Below are 27850 nucleotides of genomic sequence, written 5' to 3' on the forward strand. Positions count from 1 at the left end.
TGCCCTACCATAGATTTTTTTTCATTTTGCATGTTCTCTATTGTATATTTTTTAATAAAATATTTGAATGAAAGATGCTGTAGAAGTCTGATATTTTAAAATCTCTATACTGTAAATGAAACAGTAAAATGAAAACTAGAGCTAGCAAAGACCCACTAAATTTTCCCATTCACCAGCTTGTCCTACATCACTTACCTTGGAGTATTTTGATTTAATAAACAAAAAAGTTGCAAATACAAGGCTTGTAGGTGCCCTGAGATGTAATGATTAAAATATAACTCAATGGCACGAATACAGTCATTCAGACAGAACTCTACCAGCCAGGAACTTACCAGAAAGCTCCTTTCCACCTCTATTAAGATATTTCTTTACCTGCTGCATTCACACTTAAAAGGCCCTTGCACCCACCTTAGTCAACTGAATGTAAATAATAAGGTGAAAGAAACTCTTCTCTGCAGGAATATACTGTAAAAAATGTTTAAAGAGCAAAGTTTATAAATTACATTTGGCATTTCCAAGCCTCTGGAAGATGAAAGTTAATGAAGTTCCATCATTGATGAGATGGGCAGTTTATGTGCAGAACCCAGTGTCAAACTGAAAATGAGCTAATTTAATAGGGATTAGTAACAGTTAAAAACAAATGAAAGCTGAATATATTAAACATTACAGTTTTTTATATTTTCTAAAGTAGTATTAAAATGAGATGGAAATAAGTTTCCAGTATTCAGCCTTGACTATTATTTTTCTGTATTATTAGTGTCACAAATGAAATCATTTTTCAGCAAGATGGCTGCCTCTAGCAGTGATTTCAATGTCATACATTTATTTATGATAGACCCCAGTATCTTTTACATCTCTTATCTGCAATTCCAAAGCAATTTATAAACTACAAAGAAATGACTGTATTCACCACTAAAATTCATCCACCTCTGGAGTGAAATATTGCAGCTGTGTAACAGTACACCACAGGAAGCAAAGAAAAATACCACACCCCCACAGAAGCTGGAGGGGGTGTTGGTAGAATGTAGTTGCTAAAGGTGGACTTTGGCCAGGTTGTCAAGGATGTTTAATGAGCATGAGATTAGAGGCAGGATATTTGCCCTCATGCTTCTAGTATGACTGGATGAAACAGACAACTAGCAGTCCAGACATGGCCTCAGAGAGGACTTGGCACAGTTTCCAGAGATCTGTGAAATGAGTTACAGATAATGATCTGATTTTAATAGCACCTTACTTGCAATGAAGGGAGATATCCAGTGCACATCAGCATGGTGCCCACAGAAGGAAATGCGAAAATAACATGGCTTTCAGGGATTTCGGGGCAAAAAGTGTGGAGCCATGTAGAGAGAGTAACAATGGTAGAAATCTGTCACTGGATATAGGCACAGATGGCCATGACTGCAGGAGAGGTGCAGGAGGTTTATAGAAAGGCAAGAAAGCCAGGGGAGGTACAGACCCCATGCAACACATGCCCTGTGACAGGAGGTGAAGGAAAAATGATGGGTTTTTTTCCCCCTGCAAATGTGTATCTTTTTGTCCACTTGATCATTTCAATCTAGCACCCTTTGGCACATTAGCTGAGTGTGTTATGTACTTGTTTAGTGGCACATGGGCAGTTACTGGCCCTAAAATGCCATGCTCCATCTACCTCCCACCAAGATATATTACATACTATGCCTGGGAAACAGTAGCGGCTGTAGGGGAGGGCAAACTGGGTGACTGCCGGGGGCCCCACACGTTAAGGGGCCCTGAAATTTTGAACCTAGAATGAATCTAGCATATATCTCAATGTTAAACTCTTTCTTTGTATTGTCAATATTGTATTGAGATACTTTTATTGCAGTTGCATGGAGCAGGCAAAGTGAAATTGAAATAATAACGGTCTGACTTGCTTATACGTCATCAAAATTAAACCTCTAAGGGGCCCCAAATGAGTCTCTTACCCAGGGCCCCAACAACCTTAAGGCCACCACTGCTGGTAAGTAATAGGAGGCAAATGTGCCTTTGGGGTATGCATATCCACTAGGTCTGTGTGAAGTGGCAAGTATTCAATTCGGATTTGGAGTTAGCTGATTCAGAGGGACAGTGATTTGATTCAGGGATTTGAGTCACTGTCCGTATTCGATTTGGCCAAATTGGATTTGAAGATTTGCCACCAATTCAGTGATTTGGCCATAGACTATAATGGGGAATAGCTAAAACACCTATAACTTTGTCATTTTTTGCAGATTTGGATGAAAACAGCAGGGATGGTAGCCCCTTCTGAGGGCATGAAGCCTGCCAAGTTTCAAAGAGATGGGTGCAGGGATTTCTGTGAAAGTGCACCTCAAACTGTTGAAACAAAGCTTGTATCACTTGTGTATGTTAAGGGGTGTAGGCTATAGGCATATTGGTCTAAGGACATAGGCAGACAAGGTTCTTTGGCTCAATCTGATATCTTTTATTAGACCAATTGAATAGTTGGAAAAATATATCTTAGCAAGCTTTCGGATTTAAAAACCCTTTGGCAAGCTGAGGAAGCATCTGCAGTTTGTGTGCATGTGTGCTGTTCCTGTATGGAATGAATAATAAAGATGCCAGAGGCTGGTATGCATGCAAGAAAAAAGTCAGTGAAAATGTAAATTGAGGTGTCGGGGGGTGAGAGACAGGCTGGGGTTGGGGCTGGGGGCGGGGTGGAATGTAGCAGGTAAAAGTGGAGAGGTACCTGGGGAGTCAGATGTCAGGCAGGTTACAGTGTGTCATAAATCCAATGTCTATATTGAGTCCATGAGTGTTTGTATCTAGGAGGTTGATGAAGTGAAGTTCAGAGGCTAATCTGTGAAAAGTGTTTTGTAAATTCAAACAAGCACTGAACCTCGCTAACCTCATCACCAGAAGCAAACTTCCTACAGCCCAAAATGCACCAAATAGATCCAGACCGTGCCATGATAAGAAATGCAGTACCTGCCAACATATCTCCAGTACCCCTACGATTACTACACCCCATAACAGAACCATCACCATTCCTGGATCTTACAGCTGCACCTCCATAAACATTGTATATCTCATGCAATGCACCAAATGCCCTTATGGAAAATACGTAGGAGAGACCAAACAACAACTGCGCACCAGAACAAATGCACACCAGAAATCTATTAAAGACAAGAACACTCAATTACCAGTGGGGGCGCATTTCTCACAAGAAAACTACTCTCCAGTCTTTTAGTCCTGATCCTCTGGACCCCAGCACTGAAGCCACGCCCTTGGCCTACATTGGTAGTGGCTCGTGGTTGGAGTGCTGGCACAGGAAAGTGGATCCCTCTCTTCCACATCTCTCTGCCTCTGCCCTTCTGCCTCCCTGACTCTGTTTACCAGCACCTCTGTCCAGTGATTGAGTGTTTTGTTGCTGCAGATGCTCACCTTCACCCCCGGGTCGCACATACCCGCCAGCGTGTGGACCGCAATGGATCCAGCCATTTTTTTTTGATGCATTTCTTCAGCCGCTTCACCAATGCCTGCACCTCTGGTGAAAGCAGGTTGTTTCAGCCAGGAACATCAATCCCTTGGAACTTCTCCATTTGATTCTCAAGCTCCTTCACTATGGGGATCACCTGGCTAAGGAGGGCATCCCCAGTGTTGGGAGATGGTATCCTACTGTTTTGTTAAGGGGGCCGCTGATCTCAATCTCCCTGAGCAAGGCCATCTCATGGATGGCCTTCTGTTGCTCCACCAGCCTTTCCAGCATCAGGTATGTGGTGTTCCACCGAGTCTCCACATCCTGCATGATTTTGTGTTGCAGGGATGCTCAGCTCTGCCTGTTGGTCCCACAGCATCTTTCCCTCCTTGATGCTCCAGTGGAAGTAGCCCACCACCTTCCTGCATTTTGAAATGAGTTGGCTGGTAGTAGTAGTGATGGTGCTGTCGCTGGGAACCCTGTCCCCTTCCAAGGCATCCCTGACTATGAGGTAGAACTTGTGTGCCACACAGTGGATGCCAACAAAGCTATCACAATATTGGTCCTGTTGTCGGTGACCTTGAACCCATGGGTGAGCTCACCCTGCCCAATGAGCCACTCCTGCACCATGCAGTTCATGGCCACCATGATCTCCTTTGCTGTATGTGACTCATCCATCACCTAAGCTTAAAGGAGAGCCCACCGACTCCTGACTGATCACACCAGTGCCCTGTGAGGGAGAGGTAGGTGTGATCTCCATCCCGGCTGCTCCAGATGTCCAAGGTGAAATGCAAAGCTACCTGCATCCCTGCCTTCTGCAGCTCCTCCCTCAAGTACTCCCTGCATGCCTTGTACAGGGAGGGCACCACTGTCCTGCTAAAGGTGGTACATGCGGGCACTTGATAGCATGGGGCCACGAGTACCATGAGCTGCCTGAACCCTGGCCATCCACAGAAAGCATCTCCCCAATGAGCTGGCTGACCTCACTTGCCTTGGGAATGTGCCCCCTCCCCCTTATCTCTACCTTTCTCCAACTAGTCCAGGGTGGCCTGCCTCTGCTTTGGGAGGACGGGGGCTTTGGAGTGAGAGGGAGACTTCTTTTTGGGCACACTCCCACTGGTGCCAGGCTGAGAAGGAACAAGGGCAATGGGGTGCTGCTTCCCAAGATGCAGCAGCATTTCTGTGGTGCTGAAGTATTTCACCTCCTTGCCCTGTTTGATCTGCATTCTGCAGTGCTGGCAGGTAGCATATGATGCCACACTATGCTACCCACCTGCTTCTGGGTTGAGGGTGGGGATCCTGCCTTATCCCCCTCCTCACCAGGCAGAGGCACAACAACTTGAGGAGCTAAGCCACCTGCCCCCACAACCTCCTCCGAAGTGCCTTCCAGAAGAGACCTGCCTCTAGGGGAACTTTGAGGAGTGTGGAGCACAAACTCAGACTCCCACTCCTTCCCCAGAATTTTCTTAGCTCTGGCACTCAGCTCCTCTGCTTCCAGATCCAGCTTCTCCTCTGGCATTGGAAGGCTCATGCTGGGAACTGAAACTGGGGTGGAGACTGTCATTCTGGTGTTGGTGGTTATTACTGATATTAGTGGAGGTGTTGCAAGTGCAGACACTACTCCCACCTCCTTGCTCCCACTAGCAACAGAAGACTCATCACTACCAGGAAAGAGGGTGTGTCTGTGTTGGGGGGCAGGGCAGACTTGCAGCTCTCTCTCTGCCCCCTCTCCCTCCCCTGCCAGAAAACCTGGCACCTGCCTTTCCAGCATGCTTCATGTTTGGTGTGCTGCAAAGTGTGTGTGTGTTGTGCTTTCTTGCACAGTGATGACGCACTGTCAGGGAAAACAGATTTTTTTTTTTTTGTGCAGGGAAAAAAAAGACACTAACAAGAACAAGTAAGAGGACTTTGGGGGAAGAATAAGTTGAAAGAGATAACAACAGGGATGGTAGGCAAGGGTAAGTAGGAAAGGATTGGATACAAATTGATAGCAAGAGACTAGCTAGTGCTACCAAGCCAGAACATTTCAGATGCTGCTGCAAGACAGACACAGCTCACAAAAGGCACAGAAACAGATCACTTCACACACAGCTTTATATGTTGTTTCTATGTACCTCCCCCCAGAGCACTGTGACTGAAAGGGAACTCGGGGAAAGATCACAGTCACTGCCCCTCCCCCCCCCCCCCCCCTTCTCAGTTTTTGTTTCCTGCTAGCCTGCTTTCCAAATCGATTTGGATGCTTCCGATTCAATTCGGACCTTTTAACGGGTTTCCCGATTCGATTCAGATTTGGAGATTTGACTGCCGAATCTCCTCCGAATCGAATCGGCTACTGAAGCTTCGCACAGCCCTAATATCCACGAGGAATGCCTTCCATGTGGCTCACATAGGCACTGAGCATGCCCTAATGTATCTGTTGGCAGAGAGGGAACCTGGTGAGAGTGCACGTGAACTCATGGCAGAAGGTGACTGCTGCTGCTTAGGCCATGTACGTGCTCATCAATATCATCACTATTTTGAGACCATGTAGCAGTCAAGATATCAAATGTAAATGCTCAAGGAAAGGCATCGTAAGAAACCCTCCATTTAGCTTGGAAGGACCAGTGCCTGATTTACGTTTTGCATTGTTTGACCCTTTGCCTAATACACAGTCTAAAGAGAAGCAATGCAACATAGTGGACATAGTCTTTCTAGACTTTAAGAAGGCCTTTGACACTCTCTCTCACCCCATCCTCATCAATAAATTAAGTGACTGCGGCATTGATGCCAGCACAGTTGGATGGGTAAAAAATTGGCTGATGGCATGCACCCGGAGAGTAGTGGTGGACGGGTTGTACTCAACCTGGCAAGATGTGAGCAGTGGGATACCCCAAGGCTCGGTCCTCGGACCCGCACCGTTTAACATCTTCATCAGCGACTTGGACGAGGGGATGTAAAGCACGCTGTCCAAGTTTGCTGATGACACTAAGATGTGGGGTGAGGTGGACACACTTGAAGGGAGAGAGAGGCTGCAACTACATTTAGACAGACTACAAAAGTGGGCAGATGAGAATAGGATGGGATTCAACGTAGACATATGCAGGGTGCTGCACCTTGGGAGAAGGAATCCACAGCATACATACAGGCTGGGGAGTTCCCTTCTTGAAAGCACAGAGGCGGAAAGGAATCTTGGGGTCATTATTGACTCCAAGATGAACATGAGCCGCCAATGCCAGACCACAACCAGCAAGGCCAGCCATACCTTGTCATGAATCCAAAGGTGCATCTCAAGCTGGTCCAGAGAAGTGATACTTCTCCTCTATGCGACTTTGGTCAGGCCACAGCTGGAGTACTGCATCCAGTACTGGACCCTGCACTTCAAAAGGGATGTGGCCAGCCTGGAGAGATCTGGTGGCCAGCAAATTGCTTCTGAGGGCAGCATATGCATGAGACCAATGTTTTTCAAGTGTTAGATCATAACACCTATTGGGGGAGGTTTATAAATGTCAGTTGGGTGAAGTACTGGAAATCTGATTACAATGCAAAGCAGAATCTTATTTCCTTACAACATCAAGAGTGCTTTGTAAATTTCTATAATTTATATAGGCTTTTCACTGAGATTATTTTTACTCTGTTATAAACATAAGTGTAAGTGCACATGGCTTTTTGACTTCAAGTCAGGCTAGATGATCTGTTCAGGTCCCTCCTGACCCTAGCTACTATGAAACCCTAGAGTTCCTCCCGTGACCACCATGTCCTTTTCCTGAGCTTCTGCCCCAAGAATTTGCCGAGTACTGTGTACAGACAACCCACCCAGTCTCCATTAAGTAAAGGAAAGTGCTACAGTGCCAAGTTTTTGGTGCTCTTTACACTACTATAGCCTCTTATTTGCCTCTTTTTACTTCTTCATCTCCTCCCTTGCCTGTGTGTAGATGGGGGTCATTGAAACAATTATTCCAAGTTAAAAGATGAGAGGGAAGCTACTGTATTTTTTAAACTTTACCTGCTTAACACAGAATAACCCAGATAACTATTTAAGCTGTCACCATGAAAATTTGGAAGTTATGTCATTTAGAGACAAACTGCCCTTGCTTAGCTTCCTTGTATCTTCACTGTCCTTTGGTACAAAACAGTCATCACAGATCAGCTGACATGCGGGAAATCCTTTTTCCTTTCCATCCCTCAAAATGGCAGGGAGTTTTGAGTCGAGTCCTACAGGGGTCTATCCGAGGCCCACTGCTGTTCAACGTACTTATTAACTATTGAGATGCTGAAATAGAAAGCTTCCTGTGCAAATCTGCAGACACCATGAAACTGTGAAGGATTGTGAATGTGCTGGAGAACCAGGAGTGTGATTCAGAAGGAACCTGATGGACTGAAAAGCTGGGCTGGAGCCAACAGGATGAAGTTTAATGCTCACAAAAGCAAGGTGCAACCCTTCAGGAAAAACAATCAAAAACACAAATACAGAATGGGTGGTACCTGGCTGGACATCAGCACTACAGAGAAGGCTTTGGGAGTCTTGGTGGATCATAGACTCAGTAAGAGTCTTCAGTGTGACACAGCTGTGAAAAAAGTAAATGTGGCTTTGGGTTACATCAATAGAAGCATTAGTTGCAAGACAGGTGATAGTGCTCTTTACTTGGCGCTGGCTGCAGTCAAGGCTGGGGATTTTGACTGGGGTGTTCCAGTGCTCCAGCTGGGACTAAAGTACAAATGTTTCTGGCTAGAGGGTTAGACCCTCTGCTCAGGATCAGACTGATCACCATATTTGAGGTCAGGAAGGAATTTTAATTCATGGTCAAACTGGTACAGACTGCAGGGGATTTTGCTTTCCTTTGTAGCAGGGGACATGGTCCTCTTGCTTGGATCTCTTGAGCATATTTTAATAACAGGACACTGGCTGCCATTGTCCCCTTGCTTTACCTGTGTTAGGGTGTTATGTCTTGTAGTTGTGTGTCAGGTTGACCATGTAATTTTACTAAAAAGTTAAACAAAGATTTGTATAGGATGGTTTGGATAGGGATGAGCTTGCCTCAGGCAGGGGACAGTCTAGATCAGAGGGTCCCAAACTTTTTCTTATTGCATACCTCGTTCCAGATTTACCAGCTGCCCATGTATACCCTACCAGGATACGTTTTATGTTTTAATCTCTTAAATGCCAATTATTATTATAATGAAAATTAAATCCACCGTTAGACATTTTTCCCATGTACCCCCAGGGATACACAGACCACAGTTTGGGAATCCCTCATGTAGATGACCTGCCTTGATTTTTTATGATTGTATGTTATTTTTTGGGGCCTGTATTAGCAAAATTGTTTCATAGCATGATTCTTCTTCTGAAGGAATTCTTGCCTGTTGAACCTATAAAATTACTAGACTGAATTAAACAAATGCAGCATAGACAAAAGAAGAGTTAAGCATTTTTCCGATGCTTATAGGAAATGGTATGTTTAGACTGGTTAGGAAGAAAAATTTACCTAAAATAATGTACAGATTGGTATTTATTTCTCTAAGTGATTTTTCTGTAGGAAACTCAAATATGAATTGGTTGAGAAATGAGCTTAGTAATACTGTGAAATTGATTAGGGAGAGTTTATTATTAGGCCATGAAATTGATTAATGGGAAAGTTTGACACAGGCAGGTAACTGAATAAGGAGAGCATGGAGTGCAGGCTGTGCTATCTGTAGGCTGTCACCTTTGGGTGGTGTGGGAGTGCCTCCAAACTCCTCACTTGGATAAATCCAGATTTTGGTGTTTTTTGGAGGTGGATTTTAGAGCTAATGGAGTGAAAAGGACATAAGGATGGTTATTGAGACTTTGGCCCAGCCTTTGAAGTGACATAAATGTCCAGCCTCCATTTTGAATCTGGTTATTTTTCAACCTGACTAGCTATATTTCTTTTCCTTCTGAATCTTCCATCTGCTGCAAGTTCTGGGAAGGGGTCTTACATCTCTGTGTTTGGTTGTCAGTTGCTGAGACAGTCACCCCAGCCATTCATCAGCATAAATGTCTCTAGGAAAAGCGCTGACAGGGAAGAGACAGATAATAAGGAAGGGAGAGTGGGCTGGATGTGAGAAGGGGAGAAAACTAAAATCACTCTTGGGGTCAGGTCATGGCATTCTCCACAAAGCAAAAACTGAGGTAATGTGGGTCTCACATGGTGAAGATGGATGATACTGAAGCTTTGAAACATCTATTCTATACCATGATGTTGTGCTTTGCAGTTCAGCTTTCAGCTGGTGTGAATTATGCTTTCATTGAAGTTACTACAGCTGGGTGTGTTTCCCCCATCTGAGGATTTGGCCTGCAAACATTATAATGAAATTGAGGGGTGGAAATGTCTGGATTAGCTAAATGAGAATTCCCAAAGCCTTTTTTTATTCTCCAGTGACAAAGAATGAGAACAACAATGCAAATTTACCAAGTTTCTGACAGAGAAGCTCCACAAAGCATTAGAAAAGCTCCTGGAAGCTCCAGAAAGCATTAGAAAAGGGAAATTCTAAGGCAGGGTGTCGATTAGACCCCATTGTCCCAGGCACTGAGCAAACACAAAGTGAGAATCAGTTTTTTCCCTTTAGACACTCACAATGTGCATCTGAGGGAAATCAAGATATGTGACCGATTTAGGAGACTGACACAAGCAGGGATGCAGGAAAGCTCACATTGTTTGCCATCACAGTGCTTTGGGCTACGATATCTGCAGGGAAGACCTTCAAGGTAAATATAGATGCTTCAATAAATGGTGAAGGTGACAGGACTTTAGGCCACAGGTCCTGGACACAGGAACAGGACTTCCTGGGAAAATCGCAGTTGCACTGAGGGTAAAGGAAAAAATTGCAGCCATATGATGCAATCTCTTAAACCAAGGTAAAGCTGCTTTCTCTCTAGAAATTTTATGCTGGTTCCAGTTCATGTCATTTCATCCTGAGACTACTCTTCTTCGCAAGCAGATGCTTCAGTATAATTATATCTAAGCTTTTGCCTCGGGGTCCCAGTCCTAGGCCAACTTTTTCTGTGTCACCCTGGCTTAAGTGAGCCAATGCTTATTGCAGAGATGGGGTGGCGGGGGGTGAGGTGGGGTGGTGCTTCGGTTAATAAGTCTGTATCTATGAGAGAGGCAGCTGTGGTCAGAAACATAGCTGTGCTATGGAAATGGGAAAGTGTCAAAAGATCAGGAAGGAAAAAATGCAGTAGTGGGGAAGGGCCTTCCAGTTGAACCATAGGTGTTTCTTCAAGAGCATGAAGCATGGAATTTTTATGAAGGAGATTTGGGTTGGTAAGAGGATCTTGTATAAAACCTCATCCCTTTGCTAAAGAAAAGATGTACCCAAAAACTTGCTGTGCCTCTCCGGACCAGGAGAAATGTGGAGTTTTTACCATATCTTTTCCCCTTGGTTTCTACTTCTCTCCCAACCCCTGTAGTAGTAAAGGTTCACTCCTTTACTAAAGAGTGATGCCATCCACAGGAAGGGGTCAGTTGACCATTTTGGGTTGGGGGTTAGTTGTTATAATAAAGGCTTAACGAGGACAAAGAGTCTTCCTGATTCTTCCTAAAATCTAGAATAACACATGGTATCAGAAGTGGCAAATCCTGCCACCAAGAGGAAATCAAACAGGTGATTCCCAACTGATGGATCTGGCTCTAGCAGCAGCTGAATCCAGCCCAGAGCAGAGCTGGATGCCTCTACCTGCAGCAGAACCCAGTGCAGTGCTGAGGCTGGCTACAGAGACCATGCAGGCATTCAGAGTTGTACCACCAGAGCAGTGTGATTTCCAATCCCCTGGAATGTGGCCTTGATGGATCAGGCATTTTAATCGCTTCAGGGAAGTGTTGGGCCTGGACAAACCATTGGAAGCTTACCAAGTGAGTACTCTTATCTACTCTATGGGAGATCAGGTGGATGAAATTCTGCTGTCACTGCCTCTTATGGACGCAGAGAAAAAGCAATATGCTGCAGTGATAGAAGCATTAACTGATTTCTTCTGGGCAAAAGAAATGTGATTTATGAATGAGCTAGATTCAACATCCATAAATAGGAGCCTTCAGAACCTGTGGATAGATCTTTGTATGCAATGGCCAAATCCTGCCAATATGTGGAGCTTAAGGAGGAGCTAATTAGGGACTGCTTAGTTTTGGGACTTCATGATACAGAGCTCTCACATAAATCAGGATCCAACTGTAATCTAATGCTTCATTATGCTATCACACAGGCTCACCAATCAGAGCTAGTTAAACAGCAACAAAGGAAATCAGGAGTGATTCTTAGTCCTGTCAGGCATTAGTTAATATGGATGCAATGCACAGTGTAAAGAAACTACAAACAAATACAAATAGAACTGACAAGGACAAGGAACACTGGGAGTGGTCGCACCAGCACCCACAGCAGCAACCAAGTGGGAAAGGAGGCCAATGCCGTAGGTGGGGACAAACTCCGGGACATAATCATGGTCAGTGTCCTGCTACGGAAGAGATATGTCAGCAATGTAAAAAGAAAGGTCGCTATGCTTCAGTTTGTTGCTCTGCCACCAGTCTCTGAAGTCACGGAACAGGATGCAGAGTATTGCACAGTACTTTTAGATGAAGTTACAGTCGTCATTACATACAGGAGTCTAGATGAAAGAAATTGAGTTCAATGGACAACCAATGCCATTTAAAATAGATACCGGAGCAGCAGTCTCAGCTATCCCTGATTCTTACTAGAGCCCACAGAGGGACCTACGGGGACCAGGCAACACTACCCTCCAAGTACTCCTTTAATACAAAGATGACACAGAAGTGGAGATGTTCTTGATTCCTACAGAGAAGACCACTAGGTGTCTCTATCCAGCATGAATGAGAGGTATCTGCCATAGCCTGGATGGTGCCTTGGATCCCTGGATCTGGGATCCAAACTTACTGCTGGGGGGAAAAGAGCAGGTACATGTCTTGAAGCGTGCCTGGTGTCATGGTTCCATCTCTGATGGTCCTTTATCTCTTTGTCTTTCTTGCAACATTCATGTGGATCGACAAGTTTTGGAACCAAGTCATTGATCGTACTTGGGAGGGTTATATGACAGATACCCTTCATTCATGCTGGATGGGGACACCTAATGGTCTTCTCTGTAGGCACTGAGAACATCTCCGCCAAATGCCATGGGTTTACCACACTAGGTCTGGATGTGCCTTGGTTCTGCTGAAGAGATTAGACTTGTGAATTAGACTGGTCTAAATGAACAGAATTACCAATGTTTCTGCTTTACTTAGGTTCCTTTTGCAATGGTGTATCAAATTTTCCCAAGAGAAAACCCTTACTACTATATCCCCCTAACTCCCTTACTAAAGAGCGTGATTTACAGGAAGGGGTCAGTCGACTGTTTTGGGTGGGGGGTTAGTTGTTACATTAAAGGCTTAATGAGGACAAAGAGTCATGGTATCATAGTGCTTAGGGTTGGAAGGGACCTAAACAGATCATCAGGTCCAAGCCCATGCCCCGGGCAGGCATGGGTGCTGGGGTCATATCACCCCAGCCAAATATCTGTTCAGCCTCCTCTTGAAGACCCCCAAGGTAGGAGAGAGTACCACTTCACTTGGGAGTCCATTCCAGATCCTGGCAGTCCTAACTGTAAAGTAATGTCTCCTGATGTCCAGTCTGAACCTTCTCTCTAACAATTTGTGGCCATTATTCCTAGTAACCCCGGGTTGTGCCCGGGGGAACAGAGCCTCCCCCAATTCTCTCTGGTCCCCCGTGGTGAGTTTGTAAATGGCCACCCGATCCCCTCTCAGCCTTCTCTTGTGGAGGCTGAATAGGTTCAGGCCCTTTAAACTCTCTTCTTGGTGCCTGCCCCACTGCCCCTTGACCGTGCAAGTGGCCTTCCTCTGGACCCTCTCACATCCCTCTTGAAGTGCAGCGCCCAAAACTGGATGCAGTACTCCAACTGGGGCCTGACCAATGCCACGTAGAGGGGAAGGATCACCTCCCTGGACCTGCTTGTGATGCATCTGTAGATGCACGACAAGATGTGGTTAGCCTTACTGACTGCTTCCTCGCATTGGCTGCTTGTGTTCATCCTGGAGTTAACAATGACTCCAAGATCCCTTTCTGCCACCATTCTGACAAGAAGGTTGCTCCCCAGCCTATAGGTGTGTTGCTGGTTCCTTCTCCCTAGATGCAGCACCTTGCACTTGCCTGCGTTGAATTCCATCCTAGTCTCATCTGCCCCCTTCTGTAATGTGTCTAGATCTAGCTGGCTTCTGTCCCTCCCCTCCAACGTGCCCACTTCGCCCCACAACTTGGTGTTGTCAGCGAATTTGGACAACTTTGGAATTTGAAGTTTTCCTGCTTCTTCCTAAGATCCATAATAATATAACCCCCACCCACCTTTACCCACTCCCATACAAAAAAGCTATCAAAATCTCTTCCCCCCGCCCCCCACTAAAATAATACTTTGTTCTCCTTCTAGCTTACTGCCAAGTACATGGGCACTGATTAATTTGTTCCAGTGTGCAAGTGAAGAAGAAGCTTGGTGTAAAATACTTCTTGATGCACATAACCATGTTTGTAAGTGATGAGCTTAAAAGATAATACACTTACTGTTTAGATGAGTGGAGCTACTGGCAATTTTTCAACCATCCCCAAAAATATGCATCACTAACGGGCGTTCTCATTGGTAGCTGCAGAAAAGAGGCCAAGCACAGAATGGGCCTGGAGAACAAACTCTAGTGTGGCTTTCCAGGGCTGTCAACTTAGCGCTAAAATTCATTAATTGCTTTCCCCCTCCTCTTCCCCCAAAGAAAATTCTGGAGTGAGACTTGCAGAGGTATAGTGCTTGTATTGGCTTCTATTCATATGTATAGAATTGTTGGCATTTCAGCTCTGGGGGTGGCTCATATGCATCTAAGAGCATGCCCACAGTAGACTATAATCTTTCTTTCTGCCTGATCTCCCCCTCCTGGCCTCCCTTTTGCTCCCTCTTACCTCCTACCTTTTGCTTTTTCTCTTTTGGTCATGATTCTCTTCTGCAGGAAAATTAAATCTTATTTTAAAACAGAACCACCACCTGATTTCCCTCCTTCCCCCTTTTTTTTTCTTTCCTGCCTTTCATCTTTTCTTCCCATGGAAATGTTTGAAGTAGCACAAGTTCCTGGGAAGCATTTTTTTGGCCTTTGTGCTTTGCATGTATGCCTCTTCTTCATTATATCTTTTCTTTGTTATTTTTTTCCCTGTCTGCCTCATCTCTGTATTTCTTTGCATCTCTTGTCCCTTCTTCAAGGCTCTTTCTTCATTAATATGTTAATTCCTAGCCTAGGAATACTCCTTGAGGCTGGCACTGTTTGCCAGAGAAAGCCAGGGAAGACAATCATATAGGGAGGAAGGGAGAGAGTAATTTACAACTGGGTGGTATGAAGGATATAAATCTAGGGGCGAAGCTTGATTTGCTGGGGTCAGTGAGAGAGAGTTGAGGGAGATGGGGGTAGTATAGCTGGCATAACCGTAGAGCTGGATGGGAAATTTTTTTGGATGGGATCCATCAAATGTTGTTTTGATGATTTTATTGAAAACCTTCCTTTTGATTTTGACTTTGTAAATGGTAAAAAATTAATTTTAATCTAAAGTACTGAAAAATTAGAAATGAAAGGACACTTCAAATAAACTCTTTCTATTTTGTTTTGAAAATGATCCTTTTTTTTAACCATTTCAAAAGATTTCTCTTTTTCCCTGCACATTTTATGAACTGTGAAATTCATCAAAACCTACACCTACATGCAACGATTTCAGTTTTGACAAATCAGCATTTTTCCAACTAAGAAACAGTTTGTCAAAAGATTCCCATTTAGCTCTGCCTAAATGTATACAAAGCTGGTAGTGTTAGTCTGAAATGCTCTAGCTTGTTAGCTAGTGTTTACCCCCTGAGGAGAGGACCAAATGGATTCTCTAGGCTCGCTAAGGGCTTCGTTACAGGCTAAGCTCTGAGCCACACACATGTTGATTGGCTTAGTGCTAGCTTGGAGTTTGGAGCAGTCGCACCTTCAACTTGAGTAGTCCATCCATGGGGAGTGGCCATGGGTGACTGGGGAGGCACCAGATCACTGACTGGGGAAGAGGTTCCCCCTAACAGCTGATCACTGACTGGGGGGCGGGGGTCTCCCAGCAGCTGATCGCCAAGCCTGAAATCACCAGCAGCAAAACCAGAAGTGCACTTCCACTGTCACTGCTGGTTTCAGGGCTGGTGTTTCCAGGGGGTGCATGGCCAATCTCAGTGGGTGCGCGTGGCCACACCATAGTGGAACAGGAGCTTGGTTGTGCCGATCAAGAGAGAATCCTGCCCTGGAGTGGTGTAATTTTGAGCTGCATATAAAGTATTTTAATCCACTCTAAGGTGTTACCATATTTACTTGAATCTAAGACAACCCTGAATTTAAGATGACTCCCCAATAATTAGAGTTCACATAAGGAAAAAAAATTAATCTGTTTGTTATTTTTATAAATAGACCTATTGACTATAGCAATACTAATAAGTCATAAATTCAACATTAGCTTCAATTCAGTTCAAACATTAACTAAATCTACATTAGGTTCTGTCCAGACCCTGGTGAGTGCTACTCCTTTCTTAGATCCTACAACTTAGGACTGTCACTTTCACATGCGTCCTCACTTTCACGCTCTTCACTGCTGTCATCTTCCCACAAAGCATTGTCTTCAGTTCCATCCATGGCATTGGATATACAGCACTTCTTGAGACCTTTAATAATGGATTTTGAAGATATCCTTTCCCAAGAAGGCAGAATCCATTGGCAAAGCAGTGCTATGGTTGGCTTCTTAATCTTCCCACCGGCTGCAAGCACATGGTTCCCTGCCAAGAGCCAATCTAAGTACTGACACCATAAATGGTCCTTAAAGGGCTTATTTACTACAGCATCCTGTATTTGGAGTTGAGATATCATGCCAGTAGGTAAGGTATAACTTCAAGATGACAATTCATTGGCCAAATTTTTTGCTTTCACATCTGCTGTTACATGCCCTCTACATGAATTAAACAGTAACATTCCTCTCTTGTTTAGCAGTGCCCTAGGTCTCCAATTCCACACAACATCTAACCAGTCATTCATCAGTTCATTTGACATTTATCTTTGTTCCTGGAATCATTCCTTGGGGCAACTTTTGTTTTGGCAGAGTTTAGTATTTCAAAATCACATAGGGTGGCAATTTCCCCCTAACTGCCAATATGCTGTAATCACTGTAATTCACAATTTATCATTTCTTGTATTTCTTATAATTATGGATTTTGTGCCTTCTCATGGATGGTGACATTGCTCAGCATGTCAAAATAGACTGGAGTCTTATCAGCATTACCTATCTGGCCTAGCAGGTAAGCATAAGTTTTAGGTAGCCCAAAAATGTGCTGCTGGAATTCAACAAGTTTTTTGCTGCAGTCTGATGGTAACTCTTGTGCAAATGATGTTGTTCTTCTTAGGGCTAAGCCACTATGTTACATCATTTAAATACACCATCCACTACTTGCTTTGAATTTGTACACCTACAAATACACCACTACTTGCATCCTTTGTACCACTACTTCCTCTTTTTGTTTTTCTACATGGTGTGTCATGGGAGTTTCCCTGCCATAGATTAATAGATTCATAGATTATGAGACTGGAAGGGACCTCGAAAGATCATCAGGTCTAGCCCCCTGCACCAGGCAAGAAAGACAACTGGGGTCAGGTGACCCCAGCAAGGTGACTGTCTAGTCTCCTCTTGATGATGCCCAGAGTAGGCGATTGCACCACCTCTGGAGGGAGCTTATTCCGCAGTCTGGACACCCTGGCTGTGAAGAAGTTTTTCCTAATGTTAAGCCTGAAATGGTCTTCCAGGAATTAATAGCCATTACTCCTGGTTATCCCCAAGGGTGCCCTGGTGAACAGTTGTTCACTGAGACCTTTATGTACTCCCCTGATGTGTAGTGGTAAGCTGCTACCAAGTCTACTCTCAGCCTTCTCTTCTTCAGGCTGAAGAGTCCCAGGTCCTTCAGCCTTTCCTCATACGGCTTGCCGTGCAAGTCTCTGATCATACGGGTGGCCCTTCTCTGGACTCTTTCGAGCTTTACCACGTCCTTGTTGAAGTGCGGCACCCAGTACTGGACACCAGACTCCAGCTGCAGTCTCATCAATGCCAAATAGAGTGGAAGAATCACTTCCCTTGTTTTGCTGGAGATGCATCAATTGATGCATGGCAGGATATTATTTGCCCAGTTGGCTACAGCATAACACTTCCGGCTAATATTCATACTGTGGTCTATTATTACCCCCAGGTCCCTTTAATTCGTGGTGCTGGTCAGTTTGGTGTCACCAAGCCTGTAGGTGTGTAGGGTTTTTATTGTCCCCAGATGGAGCACTTTACGTTTCTCAACATTGAACTTCATTTGATTCTCAATGTCTCATCTGACAGAATTTACCATGGGTTTCTATGGATTTAAATTTGGTCCAGTCAGTGGTGATCAAGCCCTGCAATCTGCTGCTTTCCCTGCTATTCCATCAGGTGCTCCCCTGCTACCTGCCCTTCCACTTGGTGTCTTGCTGCCACTTGTCTTGCAGCTGTTGGGTGCCTCGTCGTATGTTGGTTCCCTCAGCGCCACTGACTGGAGCCTTGTTGTGTGCTAGATCCCTCACTGGTATGCTGCTGGGTCCCTTGCCACTGCTGCCAGGTCCCTTACCACTGCATGCTGGGAGCCTCGCCTCCTGCTGGGTCCCTTGCCACCAGTGCTGGGAGCTTGCCACCTGCTGTATCCCTTGGTGCCACTGCTAGGAGCTTGCCACCTGCTGTATCCCTTGGTGCCACTGCTAGGAGTTTCACTGCATGCTGGATCCCTCTTTACTGCGGCCTGGAACCTGGCCATGCATTGGGTCCCTTGCTGAATGCTGTGTCCCTTGTCACTGCAGTCAGGTCCCTCCCTATAGCATGCAAGGTGCCTGGGTGACCCCTGGGGGTGCATCCTCGATTGTGTGCTGGGTCCCTCCCTGCTGTGTGCCTGGCTAGTCTCTCCCCACAACATGCTTGGTGCCTGGCAGGTGGGTGCTGAGGCAACTCAGCTTGCATTGGCCAGCTCCTTGTATGCAGCTTAAAATGACCCAGCAGCTGCTGGCCAGACACCATCCCTGCAGCGTGCATGGTTTCTGGCTAGCATATGCTGAGTTGCTCTGAGCTGCTGCCCCAGTGGTGGAGGCAGGAGCAACCTGGCACACAAAAAGGGACCCACCCAGACTGCCAGTATGTGACAAATTACCCCAGCACCCATTGTTGGGGCAGCAGCTCAGAACACCTCAGCACATGGTGGCCAGAAACCCTGCACGCTGTGGAGACAGTGCCTGGCCGGTGCCTCCCAGGTCACTTCAAGCTACATGTGGGATTTCCAGCCATAGAGTGCTGAGCTCGGCACATGCTGGCAGACAGCAGCTCAGAGTGACCCTGCACCAGCTGGGTAGGAACACTGCACACTGAGAGGAGCTGGCTGCCTATGTGATTTTTCTACTTTCAGGTAAGTCATATAGGATCATAAGGCAAGGCTTGATTTCCCCCCCCCCCCCCCAATGTTGAATGGGGAAAATACATCATCTTGTAACTGAGTTACTATGGTAATATGTGGACAATCCAGAGATTATGGGAGCTGCCCAAAATTACCATGTAAAAAGGCCCTGTGGTAGGCGAAGCTGAAGGAGATTGGAGTGACTCCTTGGAGGGAGAGGATCTAGGATGGGGGCTGAGCAGTCCCCAGAGGGAGGAGCCCTAGAGAGAAGGAGCTTTATCAAGCTCTAAGGAGAAGAGCTTTATCAAGCTACTTATTATATTATCATTCTCCTTGTTAATAAAATCAAGCCTCAAGAATATGTGTAAATTGCATTATGTAGAGCAGGTTGGGAAATATGTTGGTCATACAAAGTCATCCATTTAAATTTTCTTATGCACCATGATACGTTTGAAGAAAGTCTGTTTTTTTTCTGTAATCTTTTACTCTGAAGAACAAATTTTGCTCTTTATGAATGGCTAGTGCCTCTTGGTTTCATCTTAGTTTGGTGGCTTGGGGTATTTTTTCTTATTGGCATAAGCAGGCAACATGAGAAAAGAGGAGGAAAAAAATCAAAGGCAGTTCACTAAAGGTCATTTTTCCCCATCAGAAGTTATCTTTAGATTCAGGGCATTAATCTGTCTAAGGTGAAAGGTTAAAGTTGTTTAAGCCTCTGTCACTTGTGAAGATGTTGATCAAGACTCTGTGACTACAGAAGCTAAAGAACAGGTTATACAAAACTTTAGTGAGAGTATTGGGAAGAATCCTGCAAAAATGCAAATAGAAGTAGGAAGGTCAGTGTGATGGGCTCCCAGCTACTGCACCTGTGATTCCGCAGGGCTCAAGGGAGCTGGGGAGCAGCCCCTTGTCAGAGAAGAAGTATATGGGCAAGGGGAAGAAAGATAAGAAAGGAAAACTGTGACACAGTCCTGAGCTGGGGAATAAAGCATATGAGAAAGAAGGAGACGTATGGGCACTGTGACAATGCTGCAAAGCAGCAAGGAGCTAGGAGCAAGATGACGGAGCAATAAACAGGGGAGCTGCTGCAGGCATCTGCAATGTCTATGGCCCCTAAGCAAAGGGTCCTTTTGTCTATTTCAGGCGTGTGTGTGCTTGTACGCACACATGCATACTCTACATTAGAACGATATTCTTCAGCTTGCTAAGTCAAATACTCAAAACTTGGGAAATGTCAGAATTAAGGTTGCAAGCTTAATTTGACAGCTGTGTGCATGTGTACTATGACTCAGTTTTGCTGATCTCCAAATTTGGGTTCAGGAAAGAAAATTTCCCCTAGGTCAGATTGGTACAGATGGTGGGTTTTTGCGTCTGTGTGTTTTTGTTGTTTTTTTTATGGCCTTCCTCTTTAGTGTGGGGAATGGTCCTTTTCCTAGAATCTTCTGAGCTTTTATTTACCAGTTACTGTACTGTACCGATTATAAACCAAACCCACATTTGCAGGTTCAATTTCAGAAAAAATAGCCTTTTCGCTACGTCAATAACTACATATAAAGACGTTGGCTGCTATTGCCCTTACAAAATCCCACAGGAGAATCAAACAACTAAGGAAAGGAGGCTAACCCTAAAATATAGAAAAAGAAAGTAAATGTTTTTTAATATATGTTTTTTAAATGTGATGTTTCAAAATTCTTTTTTGAAACCATTTAACCTTTTTTTAAAAAAATGGAACGCTTTGCTGTTGTGATTCAGGACACTTTATTTGAAATATCCTATCAATTTATTAAAAAAGAATTAAAAACTTTTAAAATAGTTCAAAAGCAAAGTATCTTGAGCTGAGCAAAATGTTTAATTTCAGCAGAATGAAAGCAACTCTTTTTTACTTTTTGATTTAGCAAACTTTTATTTTATTTTATTTTATTTTATTTTATTTTATGGAATTACCTGCAAAAGGGAAAACAAAACAAAACAAAAGTTATTTGCCCAAAGTGTTCTCAGGTCAGGGGCCCAGAAAAATAAGATGTAGTTACTGACTACTTCTGAAAAGTTTGGTTTATGTAAATTAGAATAACTCTAGCAAAGTTAGAGATAAAACCCAATTCTCTAGGATGGTGTTTAAATGCCTAACAATTAAACTAAACTTTCTCATCCTGTAATCTGCTTTCTTATTCTCTACTATCCTTCCAATTTCATCAACAAATGAAATGGTGGGTCTAAAGAAGTCTCCTTCCCTTCACTATACAGTTTTGATTCTTCACTACAGTAGATCCATCCTGTGCACTGAAGCAGGCAGAGGCCCTCAGGGAAAATAGTACGTGATCATATCATTAAAAAATATGTTACAATGCATGCATACAAGGGGCCAAATTAAAGTTTTAACAGGAACCTTAATTATGAATTTGTTTAACCCTCAAGTGCTTAACATTGCAACCTCATTGCTATTCTTTTAAATGTCCTTTTTGTTTAATTGGTAATTTCCTCAGATTCTTTAAAAAAAAGAAAAGTATACTAAAAAAGCCAGGAAGTGTATCATGTAGCATCGCGTGTGCACCCACATAGATAGCTGGAGGGGTGCAACCTTTAGCTCAACCACACAGTCATCTGCCATTTGAACTAACAGTAACTGACAAAGGATGACATTGTGCTACCGCTATATGGACCAGAACTAGACGGAGGAAGAGAAGAGTCCTGCTTTGCTAGCTGGTGTGATAGATACTTGCTGAGAAATGGTGAGAATTGGGAATTGTGGGTTCCATTTCAGGTTCTGGAGGGCAGTGTGCTCTAGTGGGCACAGATTTCTTGCCTGTTTTCCCCCCCCCCCAAGATCCCACTCCTCTCTCTTCTTCATTCCAACTCCTTATCTTAGTTTTATTATCGGGGGCTCTAGTGGGCCCCGATTTCTTGCCTTTTTTCCCCCCCCCCCAAGATCCCACTCCTCTCTCTTCTTCATTCCAACTCCTTATCTTAGTTTTATTATCCTCATCTCTCCTTTCCTAGATCTTTCTGCTTCCTTCTGTCAACTGAGTTCCAGGTTATTTGTCCAAACACTTCCAGTGTTTTCCATCAGCTCCTTATGCAGTCTCATGTCCCCTTTGTCAAGTACACCCAGTTTCCCCCTCAAGCTCTTTTATATGCCCCAGCCACCTTGTCCAGCCAGTTCCAGTTTTCTGCACTGCAAATCCCCCCTTCCTTCCCTGTCAGCCTCAATTCCTGCTTTCCTTTTTCAAGGCTTTTGTCTTAATCTACTCTGTAGTCCATCCCAGGTCTTACTCTTGTCCCCTGTGCAATTGAGTTGTGCAACTTCCCCCTCTATGATTTCCAGGACCAACAGAGTTGGATTATGGGGTGAGGGTGAGAGTTTTTTTGCTTTCAGTCTTGGAAACCAGAACTACAAGTTCAAGGAGAATCATGCTGAGGAAAAACAGAACCTGAGGAGTTTTTAGTAGCTAAGCTTTAGAAAGTCTTTACTAAGCATGGGCAAGTGTCAAGTGCTTAAAAGCTCATGTAACTTGGCCAGACTGTTGACAGGGATGGCACAAGGCATATCTCAACCACAAAGGCCACACTGTGCTCTGAAGCATGGAGATGCTACATCTTCTTAAGAGAAGATCACCAGCACATGCTGGGCAAAATGACATACGTTCTCTTAACCTTAATCTTGGAAATGGTTGAACAACTTTGTCGGTTTCTTTCCAGGAATATTCAGCCTGACAGCATTTTGGTAATGAACAATTTCAGCTCAAATGGTTACATTTTGGTAAAGTGTCTTAATTGGAATTGCAGGGGCAGCCTGAACAGTTTGTGTTTCCAGTACCAAATATAACACTGGTTTCACCTAAAACAGAATGGACTTCTTTTGGTGAAGTTCTACAGTTTCCTGCAAAGGTGTAGCAGCTGTGCTCGCTAGCTGGTTCATCCGTATATTTAGGACCTAAAAGCTGGATCTTATTCTCTGGACAGAGAAGTAATTTGTTTTATTTAAATTTGATTTATAAAGGGTATTTTTTTAAAATGCCTATCCCAGGCTTCAGACACCTTTGTCCCTTAATCAAGAATGCATGTCACACAAGAAAGGGAAATCAATGCCAGTCTTTATTATGAGACTAAAATAAATCAGCCATAAAAAGCGTTTGTGTGCGTGTCTTTGTATGCACATGTGCACTGTATCTCTGTTTATCTGTTTCAAGTGAAACTGGTGCGATGGAGAATCATGTTTTCTGATGCTCCCCCTGTCCCTGTCCCAGGATTACCAAGACAAGATCATTTTTTTTATTGACAACCTGGAAACTTTTTACTGACAACCAAGCTTTTTAGTGACACATTTTAACATATATGCTTTACATAATGCAAATGTAATTCTTCTGTTAGGCACTGCCTTGCTGCCAGGCCCCAATTAGAAGGGCTAGGTTCAAATGTAGAGGTTTAACTCCAGCCATAGTAAAAAAAAGAGTTTGGTTGTCAGTAAAAGTTTGCCATCAACATTTCTTTCACGGATTGGCAACCCAATTTGACTGTAGCAGTGGTTTTACACTTTGCTGCCCCCCCACGGATCCTGTCCTCACTTCTACACCTTAATGCCTCTGATGACACTTTGCACCATGATGTCCCCCACTCCCAAAGAAGCCTACCTGTAACCCAGTAGTATAACAGGCAGCCAATAGGACTCAGCAGCAGTAGCATATGGCTGGGGCGGTTGAGGAGTGGTCTACAGAATACTAAGAAAAAGCTCTCTGCAGGGTGCTGCTCTCCCGCACAAGAGACTAGGTAGGTCTTCTGTCCTCTGTGTCTTTCAACACTGCACCCAGCTTCTTTCTGACCATGAAGCTTCAATCATCTCTGACTGCTTAGAGTTTTTATGAATTCCTCAAGTTGTTTTAGACTTTATTGACAGGCATTTTTGGCCTTAATTTTTACTGACTTGTAAATTTATGGACAGCTGGCAACCCTGCTCCCCCCTTGGAGATATTTACCATTTAATCATGGGATTTTGTGTATATTAAATGCCTTGTCCTTTGGGCATTGGCAGTGGGATTCTTCTTTCTGTTTATGGCACTAAGTTTTCAAGAGGTCAACAGATGTCTAGGTCAGAGTCCCAAAATTGATTATTGTGGCTAAGATGACATCAGAGATAATGTACTTAACTGGTGGAGGTGAGGATAGTCTAGAACTCCTTGCCAAGGGACAGAAATGGGGAATGCTTCAGAATTCTTCTGTAAGATAATTAAGGAAGGGTCTTAAAACTTCTTCACAATAGTAGTGGTGGTATATCTTTCCAGTGATCATTTGGGTACTAAGGTCAGGGATGCAGAATAGCAGCAGATTAGTGTATAAGACTTTATTTTTTGATAGCATGCTGGGAGGTGGTGGGTTCTTTGCCTCACCTGGACAAGGCATCTCCTGTCATCCACAGGCACATCCTACTGCCTCCCCCACCGAATATTTAATCACAGAAGGCTCAATAAGACCCTTTAATACATGATTTCTATGAAGCAAACTTCCTCTGTGCTTTATCCTTGAGATCCTTAAGTTTCCAGAGGGACAAACCAGCACACAAATGGATTTCAGAAACATGCCCTGGGGGACTACTTGATCCTGGGGTTTGAGGAATAGCCTTTGTTGCCTTGAACCTCTTGGTTAGTATTAACTAATGTTTTTGATGTCTGAACACAACTTGGTGATTTAGGTGCCATGGATATGGTGCTCTTATCCAGCATAGACCAGACACATCCTTCTATCAGAAACTCTTTTTAGATGACACAAATGTGTCCCTTGGTGGCAGACAGGCCAAGGTTTCAAATGAGTATGAAGTCTGAAATACCATCTCATGGATAGAAAGTGACCCTTTCTTGTCAGGATTAGGGCATGTAAATGAATTAGTGTGGAGGAGGTTTCCCCAGCCACTGCCATCTGTATTGTGGATAAATGTAGGTTTCCAGAGCCGTTCCCTGGCTCCTTCATGAGCAATCAGTATACTGAGTTTAAAAAAAAAAGGAAGAAAAACCTGAAGCGACGTCAGCAGCTAAAGTGATATGAGAGGGGCTGCTGCCTGTGGTGCTGCATGTATTTGATTTCAGTGTTCTGTATTTATTTCTGTTTCTCCTATCTGAAAAGGCAACCTTCAGGCATTTTGCTAAATGGATTAAAAGGTTTGTCTGGTTTTAATGACGTTCATGTAGGTGCCTCTCTGTTATTCCTCCACTTCAGTTCTTCTGAGAGATTTTGCAATGCTTCTTGGTAAATCACAATATTAAAAATATCTTGGTATGCAGTGGCAGGCTATGTTCTGATCTGGAACTCCCATAGAAGGAGCAACTGGAGTTAATACCCTGATGTTCTCTAGCAGAGGGTGTCCTAATCTCAGAGAATATGATCACAATCATCCGATTAATTTAAATGCATGCTGTGGAGTGGCAGAAACACTTATCTATAACAATCAGATGAATTGGAAAGCTGTTTTCTGTCTCTGGTGCTATCCCTTTGTGATATGGGATTTATCTGCCAGCTAAAAATCCTGTGAAGTAGAATTCTCTTTACACTTCCACAGGAAATGCTTTTCTGTGGAGACAAAAGAATCAAATTCTGACCTAAATTATACTGATGTGAATCCAGAACAGCTCAGAACTTAAGAGAGATGAGTGCTACATCAGGTCAGAAACAGTGTTAATTGGAATTGTTCCAGATATACACCCATCTGGCTAAGAGGTTCTAGCAGCAGAGAGGGTAAATCAATGAGCTAGGATGGGTGAAGGAATGTATTTTCTGTGCCTGGTTCTGACTGGTTTACTGCAGGATTTATCAAACTTGGACTCAGAAACAGGTGTCAGAAGAAAAGGTAGTGAGCAGCTTCTCCTTCTCCATGCCAGATTCCTTCTAAATGGGGTGAGAGATCCTGGTATGGCCCTGGAAATAGAAAAGATTGAGACTTTGTAGTTAAGATGAGAACACTTAGTTTCACTGAGCACTAGAACTGGTGAGAAGATAAAAATTCTGATAAAACATTATTTTTTCATTTGAATTAGTTTATCAAAATTTAAATGTTTGGTGAAAATGGTTTGATCTTGACAAGGAACATGGGTTTCCAGCCAGTTCACCCAAGGTATTGCAGATGCAGCTCCTGGGTTTATGGTTCTCTGTCAGCCTGGACTTCCAGGGTCCCTGGAACTGGTGCTTTATTCCTTTTCACATAGAATTTCAGGATTTTGGTCTTTTCATGCTAAATGAAATCAGATTTCAAAAGATCAAAATCCTCCTTGAAATTGAATCTTTTCCTGATTGCCTTTGTTAAGATTCACCTGTCTATCCTACCTCCTCACCTGGTAGTTTGGGGACTTTCCTGGGAGGTGAGATACTTCAGTTCAAATTCTTTCTCTGAATGAAAACAAAAAGGGACTTGAACCTACTCTCACATGTGGGTGAATGGCTTGACTATTGGACTAGTGGATACAAAAGCACTTTGGTGACTGACCCGAAGTACTTGATGTGAGTGCAAGGGAGGCAGTTTGATGCAAGAGCTGATTTATGTATGTTGGAGGGTTGCCTGTGAATGATGAGTTGGGTGTGACTGAAGCTGAATGAACATGTGAGTGATTTAACAAACATGCACAGGTGAACTTGGCAGTGATGGATGCCCAATGGGGCAGCAGGTGAATGACCATTTTTTAGAAAATGCTTGGTAGATGAACGTATAAAAATGTTTATCCAGCAGAGTTAGTCAGTATAAGGTAGATGTGAGATAGGTTCTTTCCTGTTCTGGTCATTTTGTGAAGAACAGGACCCAGCAACGAATGCTTTGATTTATATGGCTAATCCAACAGAGAGTGCCCAGCTATGGCTGGCTAGGACTGCTTTGACTTCTCCAGCAGCCCAGAACATTACAATATCCTGATTCCCTCTGGACCTTTCTGGACTAGCATTCAGCTATTGTAGATTGCTGCAGGGAAATGATCCATTTTACATCTGGGTAAAAGAAAATATAACTATTGCACAATCTTTCCTGTCTGCCCATGCTGCCAAACTTGCAGTTGTGTCTTTGCTAGCATGATTCTTTTGTTCCTTTAAGCTAAAATGGACTTTCTTGTTGTAGCACTGATTCTGCTTTTAAATGTAGTCAGTAGCAGTTTTGCTTTTGGAATGAGTGGCATTGTAAAGAAATTGCATGGCCATGCTGAGAGCCAGGGAGGACTGTGCTGTCCAGGAGAAGCCCAAGAAGATGGAGGAAAAAGGCTGCAAGAGTGAGGAAGCTGGAGGTTGTTCTGAGAAGAGCTTGGAGAAAGAAAGATTTAAGGGTAGTGAGAAATAGGGGGCTGTAGATAGTAAGTGAAGAAGTTACTGGTGAATGAAAAGGAGGCAGAGAGATGGGAGAAGAGACGGGCACTCCCTCCCAATTGTCCCTCATATGGCACCCTCATTGTACACAGACTTGCTGTGCTCCCACTCTTAGCCTGGAAATTGGTGGCATCTAGGGATGCATCTACACATGCAGGCACGTGCGCTTGCAGCAGCTCAAATAGAAGTGGTGCAAATTTGAGCCGGGGCATTTTGCCTCAGTGCACGTGCCTGGACATGCACTTTGGTGTGGGGCAAATTGTGCCACTCGGGCAAAATAACCCTGCCTGGCTCCTCCCAGATCTGCAGCCAGGGGGCGCTAGTGCCCGGAGCTAGCACCTGTGCTGTCCGCAGCAATATAAAAAGCTGTCCTGTCAAGTAGCTCAGGGCTACTTACTCTAAGGAGCTTCTGGGGCCCCAGCCAATTGGTACCTGGGGACACTACCCCTTGTGCCAGCTGGACTGCTGAAGCAGCCCTGAGAGTTCCCTGTACCCTCTACCCACTGCAGGGGTCTGGCAGTGGGGGCTGCTGCCTGGCTGTGACCTGCTGCACACCTGCCAGACCTGGATGGGGACTGCATAGCCAGTAGAGGCAGCTGATCCTCTGGGCC

The 27850-nt window shown here is 44.2% G+C and overlaps 1 protein-coding gene across 1 annotated transcript in view; it reads left to right on the forward strand.

The window, feature by feature from the left end:
- GRIN2B (glutamate ionotropic receptor NMDA type subunit 2B) overlaps positions 1–27850 on the forward strand; it is a 252762-nt gene that overhangs the window by 86004 nt on the left and 138908 nt on the right. Inside the window, exons 3-4 of the mRNA XM_025204807.1 lie at positions 2724–2733; positions 3206–3235. Coding sequence (XP_025060592.1) covers positions 2724–2733; positions 3206–3235 — 40 coding nt within the window. The remainder of the gene's footprint in view (positions 1–2723; positions 2734–3205; positions 3236–27850) is intronic.

The sequence above is a fragment of the Alligator sinensis genome, unplaced genomic scaffold (assembly GCF_000455745.1).
Source record: "Alligator sinensis unplaced genomic scaffold, ASM45574v1 scaffold166_1, whole genome shotgun sequence".
Taxonomy (NCBI): Eukaryota; Metazoa; Chordata; order Crocodylia; family Alligatoridae; genus Alligator; species Alligator sinensis.